This window comes from Cynoglossus semilaevis, chromosome 7 (genome assembly GCF_000523025.1).
Source record: "Cynoglossus semilaevis isolate Cse_v1.0 chromosome 7, Cse_v1.0, whole genome shotgun sequence".
Taxonomy (NCBI): Eukaryota; Metazoa; Chordata; class Actinopteri; order Pleuronectiformes; family Cynoglossidae; genus Cynoglossus; species Cynoglossus semilaevis.
The window spans coordinates 1,409,490-1,430,483 of NC_024313.1; the positions used below are offsets into that span (position 1 = coordinate 1,409,490).

At 41.6% G+C, this 20,994-nt stretch overlaps 3 protein-coding genes across 5 annotated transcripts in view; 2 read left to right on the forward strand and 1 right to left on the reverse strand.

The window, feature by feature from the left end:
• tulp4a (TUB like protein 4a) overlaps window positions 1-13,142 on the forward strand; it is a 16,946-nt gene extending 3,804 nt beyond the window's left edge. Inside the window, exons 3-14 of one of the 2 annotated variants that reach the window (XM_008312687.3) lie at window positions 2,685-2,813; window positions 2,984-3,145; window positions 3,441-3,621; window positions 3,852-3,959; window positions 4,098-4,264; window positions 4,518-4,742; window positions 4,934-5,168; window positions 5,594-5,738; window positions 6,024-6,195; window positions 6,284-6,377; window positions 6,464-9,897; window positions 10,044-13,142. In XM_008312687.3, the coding sequence (XP_008310909.1) occupies window positions 2,685-2,813; window positions 2,984-3,145; window positions 3,441-3,621; window positions 3,852-3,959; window positions 4,098-4,264; window positions 4,518-4,742; window positions 4,934-5,168; window positions 5,594-5,738; window positions 6,024-6,195; window positions 6,284-6,377; window positions 6,464-9,897; window positions 10,044-10,160 (5,169 nt within the window). In that variant the 3' untranslated portion in view covers window positions 10,161-13,142. The remainder of the gene's footprint in view (window positions 1-2,684; window positions 2,814-2,983; window positions 3,146-3,440; window positions 3,622-3,851; window positions 3,960-4,097; window positions 4,265-4,517; window positions 4,743-4,933; window positions 5,169-5,593; window positions 5,739-6,023; window positions 6,196-6,283; window positions 6,378-6,463; window positions 9,898-10,043) is intronic. The other variant, XM_008312688.3, reaches the window with a different exon arrangement.
• Window positions 13,143-13,337: 195 nt separating this feature from the next.
• On the forward strand, window positions 13,338-19,767 carry tmem181 (transmembrane protein 181). Of its 2 annotated transcripts, none has more exons than XM_008312689.3 (17): window positions 13,338-13,708; window positions 14,809-14,912; window positions 15,480-15,547; window positions 15,635-15,725; window positions 15,836-15,951; window positions 16,060-16,176; window positions 16,278-16,358; window positions 16,442-16,541; window positions 16,725-16,855; window positions 16,943-17,034; window positions 17,138-17,195; window positions 17,464-17,566; window positions 17,663-17,714; window positions 17,802-17,884; window positions 18,028-18,117; window positions 18,429-18,495; window positions 18,613-19,767. In XM_008312689.3, the coding sequence occupies exons 1-17, from the start codon at window positions 13,575-13,577 to the stop codon at window positions 18,695-18,697; spliced, it is 1,572 nt and encodes a 523-aa protein (XP_008310911.1). In that variant the 5' UTR covers window positions 13,338-13,574; the 3' UTR covers window positions 18,698-19,767. The 2 variants fall into 2 exon arrangements, with proteins under 2 accessions (XP_008310911.1, XP_008310912.1); XM_008312690.3 differs by lacking the exon at window positions 13,338-13,708 and adding an exon at window positions 14,376-14,532.
• Window positions 19,768-19,773: 6 nt separating this feature from the next.
• Window positions 19,774-20,962, reverse strand: dynlt1b (dynein light chain Tctex-type 1b). The gene is made up of 5 exons (XM_008312691.3): window positions 20,843-20,962; window positions 20,642-20,683; window positions 20,308-20,431; window positions 20,153-20,230; window positions 19,774-20,032 (listed from the first exon to the last, which is right to left on the reverse strand). The coding sequence occupies exons 1-5, from the start codon at window positions 20,867-20,869 to the stop codon at window positions 19,962-19,964; spliced, it is 342 nt and encodes a 113-aa protein (XP_008310913.1). The 5' UTR covers window positions 20,870-20,962; the 3' UTR covers window positions 19,774-19,961.
• Window positions 20,963-20,994: the final 32 nt, after the last annotated feature.

A 20,994-nucleotide genomic window follows, 5' to 3' on the forward strand; every position in this document is an offset into this window, starting at 1 on the left:
CTTTATATCAGCTCCAAAAATGTTTCACTTTCAAATGTTTTCTTTTATTCCCTTCATCTTTTTAACTGCATCTCGTCTTTGTTAGGCGGCGTCCTCAGCTCCCTGCTGCTCTGACCTCTTGACATTAGAAACCCTGCTCAGGACAGAGGAGTACACAAGCCCTGCGCTGCATTAATGTTGTCTCAGCAAAGGAGCTTAGTGAACGTAGCTTTTCGTCTGCTAATCCATCCTTTGAGAGCACATGTTGCGTAACAGTTGAGCTCAGTTGCTTCTTCACACCCAGGTGTACTCGTCATGTTTGTCATGAGGACAAAGTGACCTCAACAGTTACTTTCTAATGCTAGCTGTGTTTTATTTGCCAGGATTAGAACATCTTTATGCATTTAGTTATTGATCTGTTCAGTCTTTAAAACTTCTCTGGTGTTCACAACTGCACCACATGGGGCTTTTGACACTGCTGTGCCACCGCGTCCTCTCACTTCTGCTGACTCTAAGGCTACCCAAAGCTGTTCCCTTCATTTCATTTAGAATTTAGGTTAAATTGCTGGGGTCAGTTCATATCGTCGTGAGTCAGTTCTAGTCCAAGCGAAAGACTAGAGCTGCAGCGATGACAGCTCAAGCACTGCAAGAGGGGAGATGGTGCCAATTTAGTGGGCCAAAATGTGTCAATGGCTGGCCAGAGAACAAAATGAAAGTCCTTGTAAAACATACTGTCCTCTATGTTTTACAAAGTATTGATGGTGAAGAAAGAGACACGAAGTCATGAAATGACACTTTATCTTGGCTAAAGTTGTTTCTTCTCACTTGTCCTGCACACATCCATGGCAGTTCTGCTGACCTTGCTTTATTTTGTAATTAATACAACAAATGAAATCTGTCCATGTGTCAAACCGTGAACTCTGAGGTCCCTCAGTGGACTCTGGCGTCTCACACTTATCCCGTCTGTCTCCATGTGACGTGTAAACCCCCAGATTGTTGCGTCACAGTAGAGGGCTCAGCTGTCTACCGTGTGGGACGCCTGACCAGCGTACACTAAACATGGAGCTAAATTTACCCATGCACATTTCTCTCACCTTAAATTAGGATACAGGTGGGAGGGTTTTTTTACACAAAAAAAAAGAGCTCAAGTGAACGTGAAGCTAATGCCTTGTTTTTGTTTCCACTGCTAACCTTTGTTATAATTACGCTGATTTATGTTCCGTGGGATTCAGATCTGTTCCCATCGGGGCTGTCCTCAGTGCAGTGAGAAATTCTCAACACAGAATTCAATGTCACCAAAGTTATGTTAAATTATAGAAATGAATTGAAAAAACCCAGTGACCTCTGCAGCATGTCCGTGTCAGGGATTGATTTAAGGCTGCTTTTCATTCTACTTGAATGTAATCAGCTTTGACAGAATAACATAAGGCTCATTCAAATTGAGGTAGAAATGAGGCTTTGACCTGTGGGAATATCTTTAGTCTGGATCTTTGTACTTACGTCATCTGTGACTTCTAGATATCCCTGGTCAAAAAGTAAATCAAAGTCTTTGAATCTCCATTCAGTTTGAATACAGACAAGTAAAGATACTCAGGAGCAGGATCTACTTCTGTGGTACATGTTGTAGTACTAGTATGATGTAAAGCTAATGAAAGGCTGGGAGAGGAGAAAAAAAACAGTCCTTAACAAATACTCGCAGTGGGAGTGGTGTTGTCATTTTCTAGAGGGTTCCCCGGTATCCCTGCTAATTACAGTGAGAAGGAGGTAATGGAGACCTTGAGAGAAGTTACTTGTTGACCTACTTCAAATCAAGTCTCTTGTGCCCTGTTCCCAATGGTTTTAAGTGATGACACACCCATGGAGCACCATTATTATTTTCACCACAGGGATTAAAAATGGTAAAATCTGCCCTCAGAGCATCTTCTTCCCAGGGACCTGGGTCAGAGAGCAGTAAATATGACTGTAACATTAATACACGTGAGGCCTGTACATACTACACCGATATAAACATGTTTGTGTCTCTCGCTGACCTTATGTATGTAAGGTCAGTGAGAGGATAACCTGGCCTTCTATCACTTCAGCCATGAGGAAGTTTTCCTGTCCGGTTGTTCTGGTCTGTCTGTTGCCTAAAGCAATAGTTTCAAAAGTGGGGTTGGCTGGCCTCAGTGGGGGCGTGCAACTATTAACGTGAGACATATTCATATTAATATTGTTTTTGTCTCACAAAGGGAATTGTTAAGATGTAATCTTGGCAGACTGGCTGATCCCACACTCGGCAATAACTGATCAGTTGGATTTACTGTCAGAAAATGTAAACCCTGCTAAAACCTGCCCTGTGTTGTGTGTTTGAACGTGTACCGCACACGTGGTCGGCTGAGCGAGAGAGCAGAGCTGCTCCCTGCTTAAGATTATTCCTCTGGTAATAGGCTGAGTCATGCCACAGAGGCAGAGGAGGAGAAGGACTGGGGAGGAGGGGTGGAGTACGTAATGGTGGTAACACTGACCAATGAAGGTTATGAACTGTTTGTTGAACCGAGTGTTGTTGTGTTATTGAGCAACACTGGCCTCTACTGTAAGTAGTAGTAGTACTTGTTCTGTACCAGTGATCATCAGCTGGTGGCCCTGGGGCTTCTACATTATATTTAATAGATCATTTCTTTATGATAATTTTTTCCCCCCTCGTTTATGTTGTGTGTGTGTGTTAGGTGGTGTTGGTGCGATGGAACGAGCCTTTCCAAAAATTGGCCACCTGCGACACAGATGGAGGAATTTTTGTTTGGATCCAATATGAGGGTCGGTGGTCTGTGGAGCTGGTCAACGACCGTGGAGCTCAGGTGATGGTTGTTTTTTTTTTTTTAAATAACAGCTCAATTAAATGAACATTTTTACTTCAATTTAAGGACAGATTCTATTTTATAGGAGCACATTGTCCAACATCAATGAGAGCTAAGATGTGGTTTACTGCAGGCCAAGTGTCATGTGTCCTGTTCTCTGTTCTCTGTAGGTGAGTGACTTCACCTGGTCCCACGACGGCACCCAGGCTCTCATCTCGTACCGTGACGGCTTTGTCCTGGTGGGGTCAGTCAGTGGCCAGAGACACTGGTCCTCCGAGATCAACCTGGAAAGTCAGATCACCTGTGGTATCTGGACGCCTGATGACCAGCAGGTAACACACACACACACACACACTCTCACACCTAACTGTTGCTCTATTGCTAACATCATTTTATGTGGCCCACTAGAGCTTATCATCCAAATGGTTGTCTTAAAATAAATGTATATCTTAAAAAGTTTTATACTTATTGTTTCTGGATGGGTACGATGCAGCGGTCAAATTCTGTAATAATTCACAATTCTCCTTTGCATTCCAATTCAAATCAAGCATAGGTTTATATTTGTTTACCAAAACACACAAATCTCCCATATAATGTACATTGATTTTTCCCCTGTTTCTGTCTCAGGTGTTGTTTGGTACTGCAGACGGACAGGTGATAGTGATGGACTGCCACGGGCGTATGCTGGCCCACATACTGTTGCACGAGTCAGATGGCATTGTCAGCATGTCGTGGAACTACCCTAGTTTCCTAGTCGAGGACAGCAGCGAGAGTGAAACAGACTCCGACGACTACTCACCACCACAAGGTTTCCTGATTCTGAGTTTCATTCTCAAAGTCCACGTACAGTAAAGATTTAATGCAAAATGAGGAATATTGGGATGCAGGTGGATGCATTTATAAAATTGCATTTTAATTGTCTGTATAGTCACAACTATGTGTGACCTCACAATTTTGAATAATTGAACTGAGTCTGAAAAAGTTTCACACAAATTCACTCTGCCAGTTTTATCACCCAATACATTCTCTTCTTCTCAGTGCACAGTCAGAAGCCCCTGCTGACGGTCAGCTTCACCTCTGGAGACATCAGCCTGATGAACAACTACGACGACCTCTCACCCACTCTCATTCACACCAATCTAAAAGGTATGGACTTATTAGTTGTCCGTCTCTTAATAGCTTGTAAGCCATTAAATATATAATATTTATGTACATATATATATATATATTATTCATATAATAAATGTCTTTAATTTTTTTTTTCTTCCTTACCTCCTGCTGTAGATGTAGTGGTTCAATGGTGCTCACAGGGGGACCTCATGGCAGTGGCAGGGATGGAGAGGACCGTCTTTTCCCCTGATTCATCTTGTCCTCTCCTCACCAGGAATGCAATTGTAAAGTTTTACAATGTCCAGGGTGATCACATCTACACACTGGACACGCCAGCACAGGTAAACATTTGTGCCGTAAAACCTGGTCACCAGCTGTAGATTGTGTGGTTATACTGTATATTCAGGTTCCTCAAAGATGGACAGGATTTAATTTATGTCTCAAAACTTGACTCTTGATTAGCAGTGTTGAATCCTGCCATCTAGCGGTCAACTCTGGAAATAAAATATTTTCTTACCTCACCTTTGTTAAATTGTGAAAGTATGCATTAATAAGTTATGTAACTGGTTCTGTATCTGCTTCATTATCCTGCAGCGGCCCATCACTACGCTGTGCTGGGGTCACAGGGACACCCGTCTCTTCCTGGCCTGTGGTCCAGCTCTTTATGTTGTCCGAGTGGAGCACCGCGTCGCCAGCCTGCAGCTCCTCTGTCAGCAGGGCATTGCCACAGCAGTGAAGGAGGAGAAAGACGTGGCCAAGCTGACCATGCCATCTCGCCTCTGTTCATATGTCACTTCTGCTTTTAGTCCCACCATTAAGGTAACATAAGCTTTATAAGCCATAAATCCATGTAAATGAAAGTAATGAGTTTCCAGCAAATTTAGCTGATGTGTGCGACTGCTGTGGAATGACGAACAACCTTCATGAAACTGACAGGGGACAGATGAAGAATGAAGTTTGCTCTAGTTTATTTCAAGACCCTCTAAAATATTAAAATGTGTGTCTTTCAGCCTCCAATCCCAGATCCCAACAACATGCGTGATTTTGTCAGCTATCCAACATCTGGGAACGAGCGTCTGCACTGTACCATGAAACGCACGGAGGATAACCCCGAGGTGGGGGGGCCGTGCTTCACTCTGTATTTGGAGTACCTGGGGGGTCTGGTACCAATCCTCAAGGGCAGAAGAATCAGTAAATTGCGACCAGAGTTTGTCATCATGGACCCAAAAACTGATGGGAAAACAGGTACAACTCAGTTTCCTTCATGTTGGCAACATAAATCAATATTTATGTTTTTAAAACAGCTCCAGTGAGTTCATGGTTATCCTTGGTAGTACTGTTGGGAAGTGAATTAGTATGTTTTATACACAGAGGACAGATGTGGCCCATGTTAATTAAAAGCTGCTTAATGGGAGTTCTAATGGCCCCTGGGTTCCTCATATGTCATATGTCTCTCTCTCTCTCTCTCTCTCTCTCTCTCTCTCTCTCTCTCTCCTTACACTGTGATAAATGAAGCCACCCATTGAATGGCTCCAGTCCATTCAGATAAATTAGACTGACCTAAAAAGACCAGCAGTTGAGGAATTGGATGGTTTCTATATAAAAAAAACTCTCTGTTTTTTTGATCATTTACTGTTGTTTTAACAATCCTCCCTATTTCCTGTCCTCAGATGAGATATACGGCAGCAGCCTGATATCTGCCATGATTGACAGCTGTAACTGCTCTGACTCCAGTGACATTGAGCTGAACGATGACTGGGTCGGCAAGAAGTCTCCAAAGATATCCAGGGGCAGCAAGTCCCCTAAATTACCCAGGTAAACAGATACCTGTTTTGAAATGTCGTGCACAACGAACACTCTTTTTTAAAATATCTTTTCAATAATAACAGGAAAGAGTTCTTAACATGGTGAGTATTCAAGTTTATGTCAAGAAGGTTTTGTTGTGTGTTAATGCTGCTGTAGAATAATATAATATTTAATCCTATCTGGAAAACTTCTGTTCCTATATTAACCCTTGCACCGGTGATTAATTTAAATATTCCTTTTTGTGTTTTACTGCATGCCTAAACTTGTTTTCTTTATTTGCTACCTTCTCTGTAGAGACTTAGTTTGTCCCTTTACCAACAGAATCAACATTGATCCCAGGAAATCACCTAAATTATCCCGGGCTACACAGGAGATCTCGAGGTCACCGCGCTTACCTATACGCAAACCCTCAATCGGTTCACCCAGTCTGGCACGGAGGGAATTTCCTTTGGATGATATCACTCAGGTAAACATCAGGCATAGATTCTGAAAAATGTCTCAGAGTTTATATCTTTGAGCTCAAAGATAATCTTGTTCTTGCTTGTTCATTTCAGCAAAATTACCTCGCTCAGGTCACCTCTAATATTTGGGGAACAAAGTTCAAGATAGTTGGGCTGGCTGCATTCTTGCCAACTAATTTAGGAGCAGGTAAACAATCACCTTATTTTTCCTAGCCATTATAAAGGCGACGTGTTATGCATTTAAAGTTGAATCCTTTTAATTTGCTCTTTCAGTCATCTACAAGACGAGCCTCCTCCATCTGCAGCCTAGACAAATGACCATCTACCTGCCAGAGGTGCGCAAGATCTCCTTGGATTACATCAATCTGCCCGTCTTCAGTCCCAACGTCTTTAGTGAGGATGAGGATGACCTGCCTGTTACGGGGCCTGCAGGGGGTGCTGATGACAATCCCCCTTGCACTGTCAACATCCCTATTGCTCCCATTCATAGTCCAGCTCAGGCCATGTCCCCTGCTCAAAGCATTGGCCTAGTCCAGTCACTTTTAGCCAATCAGAATGTTCAACTTGATGTTTTAACAAATCCCACTGCGCCCCCTGCTGGTGCAGCTGCCAGTGGCTCAGACCAAAGTCAGGACACCATGCTGACAGCACAGTACACAGTTCCTACTAGGTACTCTAGTCCTGGTCAAGTGATCTTTGGAGGACTAGAAATGGGCCGTCTAATGGTTGGACCTCCACCTTCTCACCATTCTTTGCAACAACAACAAAATCAGCAGCAGCAGCAGCAACAACAACAACAACTTCAGCACCAACAACAACTACAACAACAACAACAACAACTTCAGCACCAACAACAGCTCCAACAGCAGCAGCAGATGCTTCAGCAGCAACACTTTCAACAGCACATCCAACAGCTCCAGCACCTGCAGCAGCAGCAACATCATCAACAGCAACTCCACCATCATTTACAGCAACAACAGCAACTGCAGCAGCAGCAACAACAACAGCAGCAGCAGCAACAGCAACAACAACAGCACCAGCAGCAACAACAACAACAACAGCAACAGCAGCAGCAGCAGCAACAACAACAACAAATTCAGTACCAACAACAACAATTACACCATCAACAATTTCAGCATCAGATGCAGCTCCAGCAGCAGTTTCAGTTGCAACTCACTGTTCCATCAATTTCTTCAGGGCAGCCTACTAGTGTGGCTGTGCACCACTTACAGCCAGGGGCGCTGCAGATACAGATCCCTCATCCACCTGCTGATTTAGTGGTTGAGAGAGCAGTGGGCAGCGAACACGAGCACCTACTGAAAATCAAAACCTCTCGGCCTGCTCCGCAGCTGGCCGAAGGTGATACAGTGGTGTTCAGTGCCCCGCTGGAGCTCAGCAAGATGAACCCTCCACCTCCATATCCTGGGACAACTTCTTCTGCGGCTGCTGCTATGGCAGCATCGGCCTCCTCTGCCGCTTCCAATGCAACATCAGGAGCAGGTGGAGGCACCAGCGGGACACCTCCACCTCCTGCTGGTGACATTTGTTTGAAGAAGGGAGACTTTCAATCCTATCCTTCGGGACAGCAACAAGCACAGTACCCCACACCGCTGGGATATGAAAGGATAACAACGTTTGACAGCAGTGGAAACGTGGAGGAAGTATGTCGTCCTCGGACCCGACTCATCTGCAATCAGAACGTCTACTCGCTCCAAGTACCTGGCAGTTCTGCCACTCTCAGGGTCACCTCTTCATCGTCCTCCCCTTCTGATAAGAAGGTCCAACTACCCTACACTTCTGCCACTCTCAACAGACTCACTGCACCTCGCTATTCCATACCCAGTGGAGACCCACCCCCATATCCTGACACGGCTAACCAGAACAGTGCCGTTGGCCGAAATCCCGGACAGAGGCTCGACAGCAGCCTGATCCACGCCACTCTCAGGAGGAACAGCCGAGAGGCTGCTCTTAAAGTTTCCCAAATGCTGGAACCACCTCGACCACTGCCCCCCAAGGCTAAAAACAGTGCACTAGCAGCCTCATTTCAACAGAGATTTCCCACCGCCTTATATACCTGCAGTCAGTGTAGCAGTGGATCAAGTATTAGTGGAACTGTTCCAGGAAGTGCCAACGGGATTGCAGGAGGGACAATTATCAGACAAGATTTTCCTCCTAGAAACGGGGCACCACACAGCACAGTAATTGTTCACTCGAACAGCTCCGCTGCTCTGGCCTCTCAGTCGTCTTACAACCTACTCAGCTCTTATGAGGCATCTGGGGCTGGAGCAGCACGAGGCAGTGCCAGAGACAGGACTGATTATGTCAATTCTGCATATAGTGAAGATGAGACACTGAATCAGACTCTGAGGCATCTGTCATTAGGAGGTAATGATGCATCAGGGTTTGTTGTCAAACACCCACCTCCTTATCAGTGGGACCCAGTTGCCACAGAGGAGGTGTGGGTTCCTCAGGAGCGAACAGCAGCATTAAATGCCCCTGGTGTTTCCGGACCCCACAAACCACCCCCACCTATTCTTAGCCCCACTCAGCACTTGGATATGTCAAGGCTGCCATTTGTGCTTTCTCCAAAGTCCTCCTCCACCCCCAGTGCTGCATCATTTCAAGCTGCAGCAGCAGCTGCAGGTTACCAGATCTCACTCCAGTACCCTCCAGCCTCTGCCTACTCTGGTTCCCCACACCCAAGCTCCTCCACAAAGGAGGGAATGGCACCTGTGCCCATCTCACAGCAGGATGCAACCATCGTCTTTCCGCCAGGTTATCCTGCTAACCTTGCAAACCTGGCTTGCTGCTCACTCCCGCCCATGTATCCAGGAGGAAGCTCGTGTTCTGGGCTTCCTATCCCTCCAATTTCTCTCCACACTCCTTGGGGTACCTATAGCTCTTGTCCACCTATGCCCAGTCCTGCAGTGCCGCTTCCGCCCAAAGCTTCCCACATGACAGCGGACAAAAAGGTTCTCTCGCCTCCCCCCCCCCCCCCTCCTCCCCCACCACCCCCTCCTCCCCCCCCACCGCCTCCTCCACCACCACCACTACCACCAGCAGAATTACAGAACCATGGAGGATTACCAGAGAATATTGGAGAAGCAGGAGATGGTTTTCAGGAAGTGCTGTCCTTAACTGAGAGCCCGGTACCACAACGGTCGGAGAAGTTCGGCAAGAAGAATAGAAAACGCGGGGATGGTCGCACTGACGAGGCTAATGTTCCTCCTCTTGCTGAAGGGGGCAAGACCAAGAAGGAGGGCAGAGCTTTGGGGGATTTTAACTCCCTCATCTCCAGTCCTCGACTTGGAGGAAGGGACAAGAAGAAGTTAAAGGGACAGAAGGAGCAGCAGCTGAAAACCAAGAAGTTGAGTAAGGCCACTGCCAACAGTGAGTTCCAGGACAGTTCGGAAAGTGAACCAGAACTGTTCATCAGTGGGGACGAACTACTCAATCAGTGCCAGAGCAGCAAGAAGGGGTGGAAGAGCAAGAGAAACCTCAGAGCTGCCAACGATTTTGATGAGATCAAGTGTCGAAAAGCCAACGAGAAAGAGGACAGAGGCCTGGGGAGCCAAGGTTTTGTTTATATCATGGCCAACAAGCAGCCGCTGTGGAATGAAGCCACACAGGTCTACCAGCTGGACTTTGGAGGGCGTGTCACCCAGGAATCTGCCAAAAACTTTCAAATTGAACTGGAAGGTAGACAGGTGAGGTTTCTTTTGGTCGATATGAGCACTTGAAATTGGGTCAGTGATACTACACTTGCCTTTTGAATAATTTCTTAAATAAAGTGATCAAAAAGTAAATAGAATGGTTCCAAAAAGTCTGACCTTATGTTGTTTTTTGTGCACAGGTGATGCAGTTTGGCAGGATTGATGGCAATGCTTACATCCTGGACTTTCAGTATCCCTTCTCAGCTGTTCAGGCCTTCGCTGTGGCTCTGGCCAACGTCACTCAACGCCTAAAATGACACCTCCCATCTCTACTTTCCCTGAGCTGTGTGTTGGACTTTGATTGTGTTTGTATGCAATCTGTTAAAAGGGGGCACCTGTGTTTTCATTTGAGATTATTGATCTTTGATTTCTGAGAGAGGAAAAAAATGCCCTGGTCAAAGAAAGAAATACAATCATGCTGCACTACTCAATGCTGCCACTAGAATTGGTGCAATAAGCATTGGCTGCATTTACCAAGGGGAGCCCCAGATTTTCTCTGTTTGGAAATTGCTGGCACCTTGCAGTGCATGTAGAGCCAAAGAGTCAGGCTTTGGTAATCGTCATGCAAATAAATGCTGCTTTAGGTAGAAGTCATGTAAAAACAAGAGAACAAGTTGTCTGACGAGAGAGAAAATGTCAGGATGTAGTTTTTTAAAGGGGCAGCAGTAATACTTGAAAACCACTCTGGAGAGAATTTTCTTTTATCCAGAGAGCACAGGTACTACTGGGCACTGAAATCCATTGCTGTACAAAGTTCAGTGAATCAGTTACCACTAGATTTTTTTTTTTTTTTTTATTGACTAAAAATGGTGGGGGGTACGACGGCCTTTTTTGTTTTGTTTTTTCTCTCTGCCATTCCTTCTGCTCAGTCTACCTGGGCTGAAATTGAGTTTAGGATATATGCATCAGCTCAGAGTTGACACTTTTTCACTGTCAATGAGTGTTCGAGTTGAGATAGAGTCGTTTTCCCTTGGTTTCCTGGGACAATGAAGGACAAAAAGGTTTCTCTGTTTCATTTATTAATTTATGTACATTTTGTTGTCTTGTCGAACTTAAATTTACAGCATTAGCATTCTTTGTGTTACACGATCTTTAAACCCCGTCAGTTAAACATTTTCCTTGCTTTATTTGAGGGACTGGAAACTGAATATGAACATTGCTGTGTAGTATGGAGTACTGAGGTTGTGCGGAATAGTTCGGACTGACGTCTCCTGTTCTTAGTAAGAAGTGTCTGTGTACGGTGACATGGGCGATCGAACAACTTAATCTCTGGGATGAAGTGATGTGTCACCTGCTGTCACTTCTGTGAAGTGCGTTTGTCATTGGGGGAAGCTGTCCCTGCTCTTATAGACTACACTGAACATGTCAAAGCAAGGTACAGGAAATATTTTTGTATATTCCATTGTTGCCATTTCATACTCTTTTCAGACGTTGTGTAAATACATATCAGCACTGTTTAGATGCAGAGACCGCGATGACTTTGCAAAGGTCGGTTGACTTTCACATGGTGTAAAGTGAAGCTGTAGTACTATTAAACTATACAGCGACAAACTCAGAAAATAGTTGTAGCTGCCGGCTGAGATCTTTGTCACTGAATCATTGAAATCAGAGTTCCAATGAAGGATGAAGCTATGGAAATCTTTTCACATAGCAAGCTGACACTGAACTCTGAGAAGCTGGTTATTGTTTTCTGTAAGGCAGTGACACTTTACCTGTGCGACACCATATCTGTCTGTAGGCAAATACTCTTAACAGCCAAATACTCTGGAAAAAGGCGGTAATGTTTAGACTTGTTGAGATAAGGCCTTACCTGTAGAGGTCACCTTGATCATTTGTGCCAAAATATGAATTTGCCGAAATCAGAATTGGAGAAATAGGGAAAAAGGTGGGATTAATGTCTTCTGAGAAAGACATTAATTAATTATTTCAGACCATCTGCTTTGGTCTTGTCCAGGAGTGTATTGCATTCTCTGAAAACAAATTCTGAATAAATAAGATCATTTTTGTTGATTTTGAATTTGTAGAATTTTGTCCCTTTTGGTTAAAATTGAAATAAACATTTTTAACTAAAAAAAAGAGACCAAATTGATAAGCAGTTCAATTTTTATGTGCATTAATTATCTTATTAATTCAGAAACGTTTTTATTTATTAAGTTGATGCCATACACTTCTGTAGTTTCTTGAATTTAGGAGATTGTACACATTAGCGTGTCCATACTACACCAAAATGCATGTTTGTCAGAAGAGGGTTTGAAAAAGTAGAGATAATAAGAATCACTACTAAGACAATTGAATATAATAGCATGTCATAAAATTCTCACCATTTGTGTTAGTTGTGCAATATTTTCTTTGAGGGGAAAAAGTCCTTTGTCATCATTTATTTTAGTTTTGTTTTTTGTTTGTTTGTTTGTTTTTTATCAATTGACCACAGTTTGATACTGTAGATTTGGCTCAGCCTCTCAGTTGCTGGTCTGTATATTTTAATTTATGAGATTATTTCCTAAAGGAGATATGAATATGTTTTATACTTGTGGAGTTTCTGAACATTTTTTGTTTTGGGAAAAAAACCTTTTCTTTTTTTTTTTTCAAAATGAAGCTCATGTTTTATGATCCAAATGTGGGATTGGTGGGTCGGGAGGGGTAACATTTGTCTGTGTTTCGTGATGTTTGCATCTGAATGAAAAAGATGTGAATGAGTTAGTGCCCGGTTTAGTGTAGCTGGTAGACTAGTCACGTAGAGTGTAACTGTCAAGTCAAGGTGTGTCTGTAGTCCACTGTGCAGTCTACCAATCCCAACAGTGTAAAGCCTCTCTTCATATGTGTGTATGTGCACACACACTCATCCATTTACAGGTAAAAGCCACTGAGTTCTTGTTCAGAGTTGCTTCTGGACTTAGGTCAACAATTCACTTCAAACTGATTTTTTTGAGACAACCTGTTGTAGATATTGTAGGATTTTGGCTTTTGTTTAGAGAAGATACTGTGCTTTGTATTTGTAGATGTAGACTCAAATGACAAAAAAAATCACTTAAAAAACTGAGTCTGGTTTGGTGACTGAACGTTTATAGTGAATGGATAGTAAGGCATGCCATGTAAATTATTTTATAACTATATATGTCAAGCATCTTTTGAATAAAATGTCATTGTTTCAGAAAAAATGTTTACTACCGTGTCTGATTTATTCACTACAATAGCTTGGATTCTAAGACTTGTACAAACATTGTATTTCAATTTCGTTGTACCCCCGTGTTTCACTTTGGGCTCAAATACTACTTTGCATTCACCTTAATATACCAATACTAATACATTTCGTATAGAAATTTACATTTAATGACGTGACATGAAGACTAAATCAGTTGTGTGGGTGTTAAGAGAAAACCACGTGATCTCTAATTGCGTTGTACTGTCTCTTTATCTGTAGCTGTCCGTGGTCCTGAAAGTGTCGTCACGTGACCGCCACCCAACTGAAGGTGCTCTCATTCTCTTGTTCTTTTGTACAGGTTTTTGTTTTCCTTTGAACGGACGCAGACGAAACAACCACCTTTCATATGTATATTTCATGAAAAGCGGCAACCAATACCGGCGCGACTCTGCTTTTTCTGTGAGAGGCCGAGGGCTTGGTTGTTTCCTACATCGCCATTTTTAACCTCCATTCTCGGTTATCGTTGACAATGGACACCGACTACACTTCTGGTTTGGAAAACCCTCTGTACAGCGAGCTGAAATACTTCTGCAGAAAGATCCAAGAGGCCTACAACGAGCTGAAGGAGGATCTGACTCCTTACAAAGATGATCGCTTTTACAGGTGGGCCTCTGCTCATCTTCCACCATCATCACACTGTCATCACCCTGCTGTTTGCGGTTGTAAACCGCAACGCGTCTCGTTTTCATTTAGGGCCTGTTATATTATGATCATAGCTATTGTGGCTAATTTGTAGTAGCAATGGCCAAGTTTTAACATGACTGACTAAATTATTAACAAATAAAGTAGAATAGATGCATTCTTTATTCATGAAAAGACGTGATGTCGATGATCTTGACATCGACGATATATATACAGTATATATATGTATATATATATATATACATATATATACTGTATATATATCGTTTCAGAATGAAAGGGAAATGTGTCTGTGATCTTGCAATGTGAATGGAGAGGTCACAATTTCCAACGTGTTTTTGAATTTAAGAATTTGGTAGTAAGTAAACTGCAGGACTTACTTATATACCAAATATAGGCCATCGGAGGATTATTTACGTTACCCCAAAATGTCGTGTATAAAAACAACATCATAAAATATCCGTAATTAAAATAAATGTAAATGAGTTTTGAGAATAGCAGAAAAGAAAAGACATATTGACATGTTTCACTTTTTAAATTTAGTCTTTGTATGCAGTGAAAACCTATTTTTTATTATTTTATTGTAATACATTTAAGACCTTCGAATTTATTTTCCTTGGCCTTTCAGACACGCCCCCTTTTCACATTGCACTTCCGTTTTGCGTCACCATATTGCCGCCCCATCAGTGACGTTGCACTCTTGTGCATACACGGATGTAGCAGTACGGATACATATATCGCGTTTTCTCGGGTAACACCGACTAAAGAACTTACACAATGGAGAGGTGAGTATGACATTAGTTCACTGGATACATTAGTGAATGTGCCACTGTTACACACGAGTTCAAAAGTATCATTTAATATCTATTTCACCCATTCTGACTCTTGGCACTGCTGTTTTAAAATAGCATAGAAGCTAGCGGTTTTGTCATTTGCGCACCTGTTTTGCAGCCAAAGCCAAATTCAAGTAAATTCAATAAATGTTTTTTTTTTATTGTTTCCTTTTGAAGCTGTAAGTTAGCTAAAGTTCACTAACAGGGCCGCATGTGTTTATGTTACAGGCTGGCACCCATGCGGCTTTACAGCCTGTCCAAACGACACTTTGTGCTGGTCTTCGTAGTATTCCTCATCTGCTTCGGCCTCACAGTTTTCGTCGGTATCGCAGGTAAACCTGTCAAAGCACCTCTGCTGCAGCACTAAAACACTACACTACCAGACAGTGCCATAGTTCATCCTGCCACATGATTTGCAGTATCTTATGACACCGCTTTTGATCATCGAGCGTTGATAATCGATCTAGCACGTTAAAAGCACATGAACTGTTCTTCTGCACTTGGTTTCACACTAAACAGTTCAGTTTTACTTGTGCTTTTGTCCTTACACAAATTGAGGAACAAATTCTATTTCAAGAAATGATAGGTTTAAAGCAAAACAGCCATATCTGTGATGGTTAAGAGTGATGTCATCACATATACAAATCGTCTTATTGAAACATTGACAGTTTTGTTTTTGTTTACAAGTGTAACTTCTTAGAAATGTTAAATACACCCCCCCCACACACACACACACACACAAACACTGATAAGAACAAGACTGATGAGAATTCCTCCTTTTGTTTACTTTGTTTTCTGACACAAATGGAATACTGGCCTTCTGGCCATACATTCAAGGTCCTCAGAATATAAGTTTCAAGAATTTCCTGTTAGGTTAGTAATAATATATTTATCTATAGGTCCTCGGATTATCATTGAACAGGAGCATAATGGGGACCAAGTGATAGGGAAAAATGTCTCAACTAAGGTAGGTACTGAATTTAATATAGTTATTATTTATTTGTATTGTTTTTTTTACATTGTTTGTTAATGATGGCCTTATGGACGATTCCAGACTGGACCGTTCGATCTAGTGTCTCCTCCTCTCACAACTTACAACCAGCAGCTATGGCTCACTTGTGTGATGCAGGCTGAAAACAGCAACAGTAAGACCACAGACACACACACATGCACGCACTAATTTTTTACCAACTTTCTAATTATCTCTGTTGGTTGTGGTTAATTTTTGCTAACTATCCCTGGTTCTCTGTGTTAGTGGGAGACTTCCTACAGCCCTTTGAGATCATCGTGGATCTGAAGGGAGTGATGCAGGAAGCCAGCATGATGTACATCAACGTTTACCAGAAATCCCGGAAACTGCACTGTGGGGCTGTAAGAGCTCATCACCATTCTTATCAATCATGGTGCCCGTGTCAGTGTAAACGTTGTACACATTTGTCCGTCCACCCTAAAAGTGACTTTAATTATTATTGCTTACAGAAATGTGATGAGATCATTGTGCTCCACCTGGGCTACATGAACTACACTCAGTACCGGGCTGCCGTCAGTTTCAAAGGCCTGGAAAACATGACATATGACATCAAGGTCAAGTTTGTGGTAGGTGACAGACACCCACAGGATTTCCCCTGTGTCTGTATTGGTGCTGCTGGGTTTGTAAAGTTTTTAATTTATTTTTTTGTTTTTATTTCCCTATCCAGTGGAAAACCTATAATCCCACCTTCTCACAAGTGGAAATCTGGTTCCGCTTTGTCTTTGTGGTCCTGACTTTCATGGTGACGGTAAGAATTGTCTTTTGTCCCATGCACAAAACAGACTTTTTCGGACAGCAGGCTGAATAGAAACTTCCTCTTGTGTTATCCAGTGTATGTTTGCACATTCTCTGAGGAAATTTTCAATGAGGGACTGGGGCATAGAGCAAAAATGGATGTCTTTCCTGCTGCCACTGCTGCTGCTCTACAACGGTGGGTTGTATTTATTCACACAGTTATTTCCCTTATATCTTACCTTTGGGCCATCATAGTACTGCACTAGTTTTCTTACAGCCACATAAAATGTTACTGTTTGAGTTTTGATTCATTTGAACTGTTTTATTTACTAAAAGGGAAACTCATTGGTTATGTTTCATTATTTGTTGTGGTGTTCAGATCCGTTTTTCCCGCTCTCTTTCCTGGTGAACAGCTGGTTTCCAGGCACGCTGGATGCTTTCTTCCAGGCTCTGTTCCTGTGTTCTCTGTTGCTCTTCTGGCTCTGCGTCTACCATGGCATCAGGGTTCAGGTTGGTCTTGGATTGATCCCGTAATTTTACACCTACCATTCAAGTTGTCACTGTTTTCTATTCATGCAGTTTGTGTTGATTCCACAGGGTGAAAGGAAATGCTTGACCTTCTACCTGCCCAAGTTGATCATCGTAGGTCTGCTGTGGCTCTCAGCTGTCACATTGGGTATCTGGCAAACGTAAGAAAGATCTCTGCAGTGCAGCGACTCGTTTTTTAATTGTTTATAGCCACTGCATTAAAAATTGTCTCCCTCTTTTTTTTCATTATTATTATTATTTTAGGGTTAACGAGCTGCGGGACCCCACATATCAGTACAAGGTGGACATCGCAAACTTCCAGGTGAGATGGTTGCCTCTGAAGACTGTCAGTACAGTGTTTAAGATCATTTTTTTAGGTAATGATGATGGATAATCCATACACACAGTCAATAAATCAATGATGTAGGATTGTATTATTGCTACTTTATACAATTATTTATTTATTTAGGAATGTTGGTTAATTTCAGCTCTAGGTGACACTCCCCTTTGGAACATCTAGAATATTTTTACTGTTTAAACATTAGCTTGTCTTAAGTTTCTTATCTACTACAAATACATTTCTTCTCCAGGGCATGAAGATCTTCTTCCTTATCGTTGTTGTTCTCTACATCCTCTACCTGATGTTCCTGATTCTCAGAGCGTGTTCCGAGCTCAAGAACATGCCTTACTCAGGTGGGAGGTAACACTACACCACACTGCACTGAATTGAATACACTTGTATTTACTATTTTACTTATTTCATACCCTTTGTGTATTTTTAATCTTCAGATCTGAGGCTCAAGTTCTTGACAGGGCTGACATTTGTTGTTCTTGTCATAAGGTGTTTTGACAGATATTTTATAAAACAACATACTTATAATTGGTGTGGTTCTTTTTATTAATTTATTCTTGTTGCCTTTTTTGTCAGCATGATTATTCTCTACTTGAGGTTTGGTGCCAAGGCTCTTCAAGACAACTTTGTGGCTGCTCTGTCAACTCATTACCAGAACTATATCCTTCATGAATATTTATGAATATATATGTATTTGTATATATGTGTGCATATATAATTTGTTTCTCTATAGTATACTGTGGTACTGTGTTGCCACAGTACCGGAGTTGCTTTTGTTTTTTTGCCTTGACTCCTGACATACCAGCTGAGTTCTTATCCTTCTATGGGCTCCTCAACTTTTACTTGTACACATTAGCCTTTGTGTATTCCCCCTCCAAAAATGCACTTTATGGTAACTAAAGCAGCTTCTACTATTTCTAAATCATTGTTTCAATTGAGAGGTTTGCATAGGACGGTGACATATAAACTTTCAGAGTTTTGTCCAAGTGTTAGAATTTTGATTTAAATTTTGAATCCTTATTTTTATTAAAATGAAAAGCAAAGATAAAATTAGAAAATCCAAATTGTGACCTTTACCTCAGAGAAAGAAAAAAATGTATAATTCTACTTTGAAAATCGATTAACTTTGTATTCTTGCACCTCCTCTGTACTGTGGTTAATGATCTAATGCATCATAACACCTGGTTTGGTTTCACTTCTCAGATGCACAGCTGAAGGATAATCCTGCTTTCTCTATGCTGAATGACTCGGATGATGAAGTCATTTATGGGTATGAACATCCCACAGTTAGTGGGTTTTTCAAATCTGTTTGGGGAAAAAACAGATAAATCTATTTTTCTAATGTATTTATTCATTATTTATTGATTGTTTGTTTGTCTTTGTGTAGGAGTGATTATGAAGACATGCCTTTACAAAACGGCCGGGCCATCAAAGCCACCGCTCAGTACCACGATGACAGCGACAGTGACTAAACCTGTGATTTTTTTTTTTCCGCCTCCTGAAAACTACAAGATTTCCTACGAAAAAAAAAAAAACCCACAATCATTCACGTGTGTGTACATAGGGAGTATTTCAATGGGTAGTGTTTTGAAAGATTTATTGTAAGTGTACATAAATATATATATTTTTTAAAAATCTACTGAATGTACTGTAATTTCCCTGAAGGTTTTTCCTCCTTGGTCTATAGTAGGGCACAACTTAAAGTACATGTGTACTGTATACATGTAAACTTGGCCTCATGAAATAAAATGAGCCAGTTATCATGTGACTCGCACGATCACATATTTGAGTTAAATATTATTGAAAAGAAATGAACAATGGAATAATTGGAAATGTTTCTAATTTTTTAAGAAACTATTTTTAAACACTGTTGTTTCATGTAAATGTTTTTCTCTCAGACCATCTGTGTAAATAATGTTGGCTTTTGACAGACTGTCATCAGAAGGTGTTATTGTGAAAATGCAGAGAGCTTTACCAGGACACAGTGCCACTAGTATTGTTTCACTCCTGATCACATATTCTCTCAGAATACAGCTTTGTTTTTGCACTTTTATGAAAAACATTTAATTTATTGTGCGAGAAAGTGACAATGTTTGACACTGTATTATCTGATCATTTTGTTGGTATTTAATGAAGTGTCTTTTTTAATGACCTTACCTTCATGTACTACTGAGCTATTGAAACATTTCTCACCGCTTTACCTTACAGCTCCTGTGCTATTGGCCATGTGCATTTGCTTTTTGTAGAAATTATTTCTTTTGACTTTAAACTGAAGTTTGTGGATGGAAACGTGCTTGTGTTGAATCTTCACTCAGACTAACATTTGAGCTGTGCCTTGTCAGAGAATCAGTTGTCTTCTGAAACGGTTTCAGTCTTAAACTCGTAAATACTGTTGATCTAACATGTACATGTTTGATTCTGTCGGTGATGGTTCATAGAGAATGTTGTAATTATACACACAAATGTTTTTTTTATTGCTAACAGAAAAAACACGTGGAACTGTAATTGTCATATTTAAATGTAAATAAAACTAATGCACACAGCACAGTCTTCTTAGAGCATTTATAAAATAACAACAAAAAAAGTCAGACATTTACAATTAATGCAAACAATAAGAGACAACACCTGTATTCATAACTGGTCCTGTATTGGTTAGTACTAGACAAGTATGTATGGATTTATTTACATGGATTAATGCTGTGTCTTACAATCAGGGTCAGACTCTACTCCATGGTCTCAGATGGCCAGGCCAAAAACACTGACAATGCAGTACATGGACTTGTTCTCCCATCTCACTGCACAGCTTCCTGTTAGATGTAGATTAATAGTAAATAAGCATCAACGTCATCTGTGAATCCGTGCCTGTAATTTTCCCAGTGTGTGATAGTTTAGAACTGTATTTTCAATGATATAATGATTCATTTTACCGTCTGTAGAGTTGTCCCAGAAGCAGGCGCTGGCTGTCTGCAGGCCAGCTCCGTTTTTCTGCATGATGATACAGGTGACTGAAAGAACAACCAGGTGATGCATATTAACACCGGCACTGATGGATGGAGATTTGTTACTGAGCATCAATACAAACCAATGTATTTGAATGGTTTTCCCAGTTTGCTGAGTTGACTGAGACACTGCTCCACCACACTGGTCGTCCACTGGTTCACACGGCTGTGCTGGTAAGTACTTCCTCCAATGGCTGCTTCTACTGACTACACAAAGTATTTAATCAGTTTGTTTTTTGTTGGGTTTTCTTTTTTCTTCAAAATAGGCCTGTACAACGTATGTATGCCTGTGCCGTCGCTGCCTAGCAACCGGCTGCGTTCCTTAACAAACAACCTTGAAATACAAAGTTGGCAACATTCATAAGTTAAGCTTAAAAAACTTCCAAGGGGAAACGATACGAAGCATTCGACTGTTACCTCTTTGATTATTTTGCTCACGTCTTCTACGATGAACGCAGTCTGTGTGAGAAAAACAAAAACAGTGCAATCTTTAAGCTAGCGACTGCTTAATTTATAAAGCCACAACGATCGTTGTTCCCTAAAGACAAACTTTCATCACTGTGATTGTGTGGCAGTTTAGCATGAACGTGACCAGATTTAAGCTCAATCCTACTATACCTCCTCTTCTGTTTGATACTCGTCCATGGTTATCAGATGGCTTCTACGTCAAGTGATTAAGGTTCACGTAGAGGTAACTTCTTCTTTGTTCCTTCAGAATAAAAGCATCCATGCCTTTCGCCGTGGAAGTGCAGTTTACAAAATAATAGTTT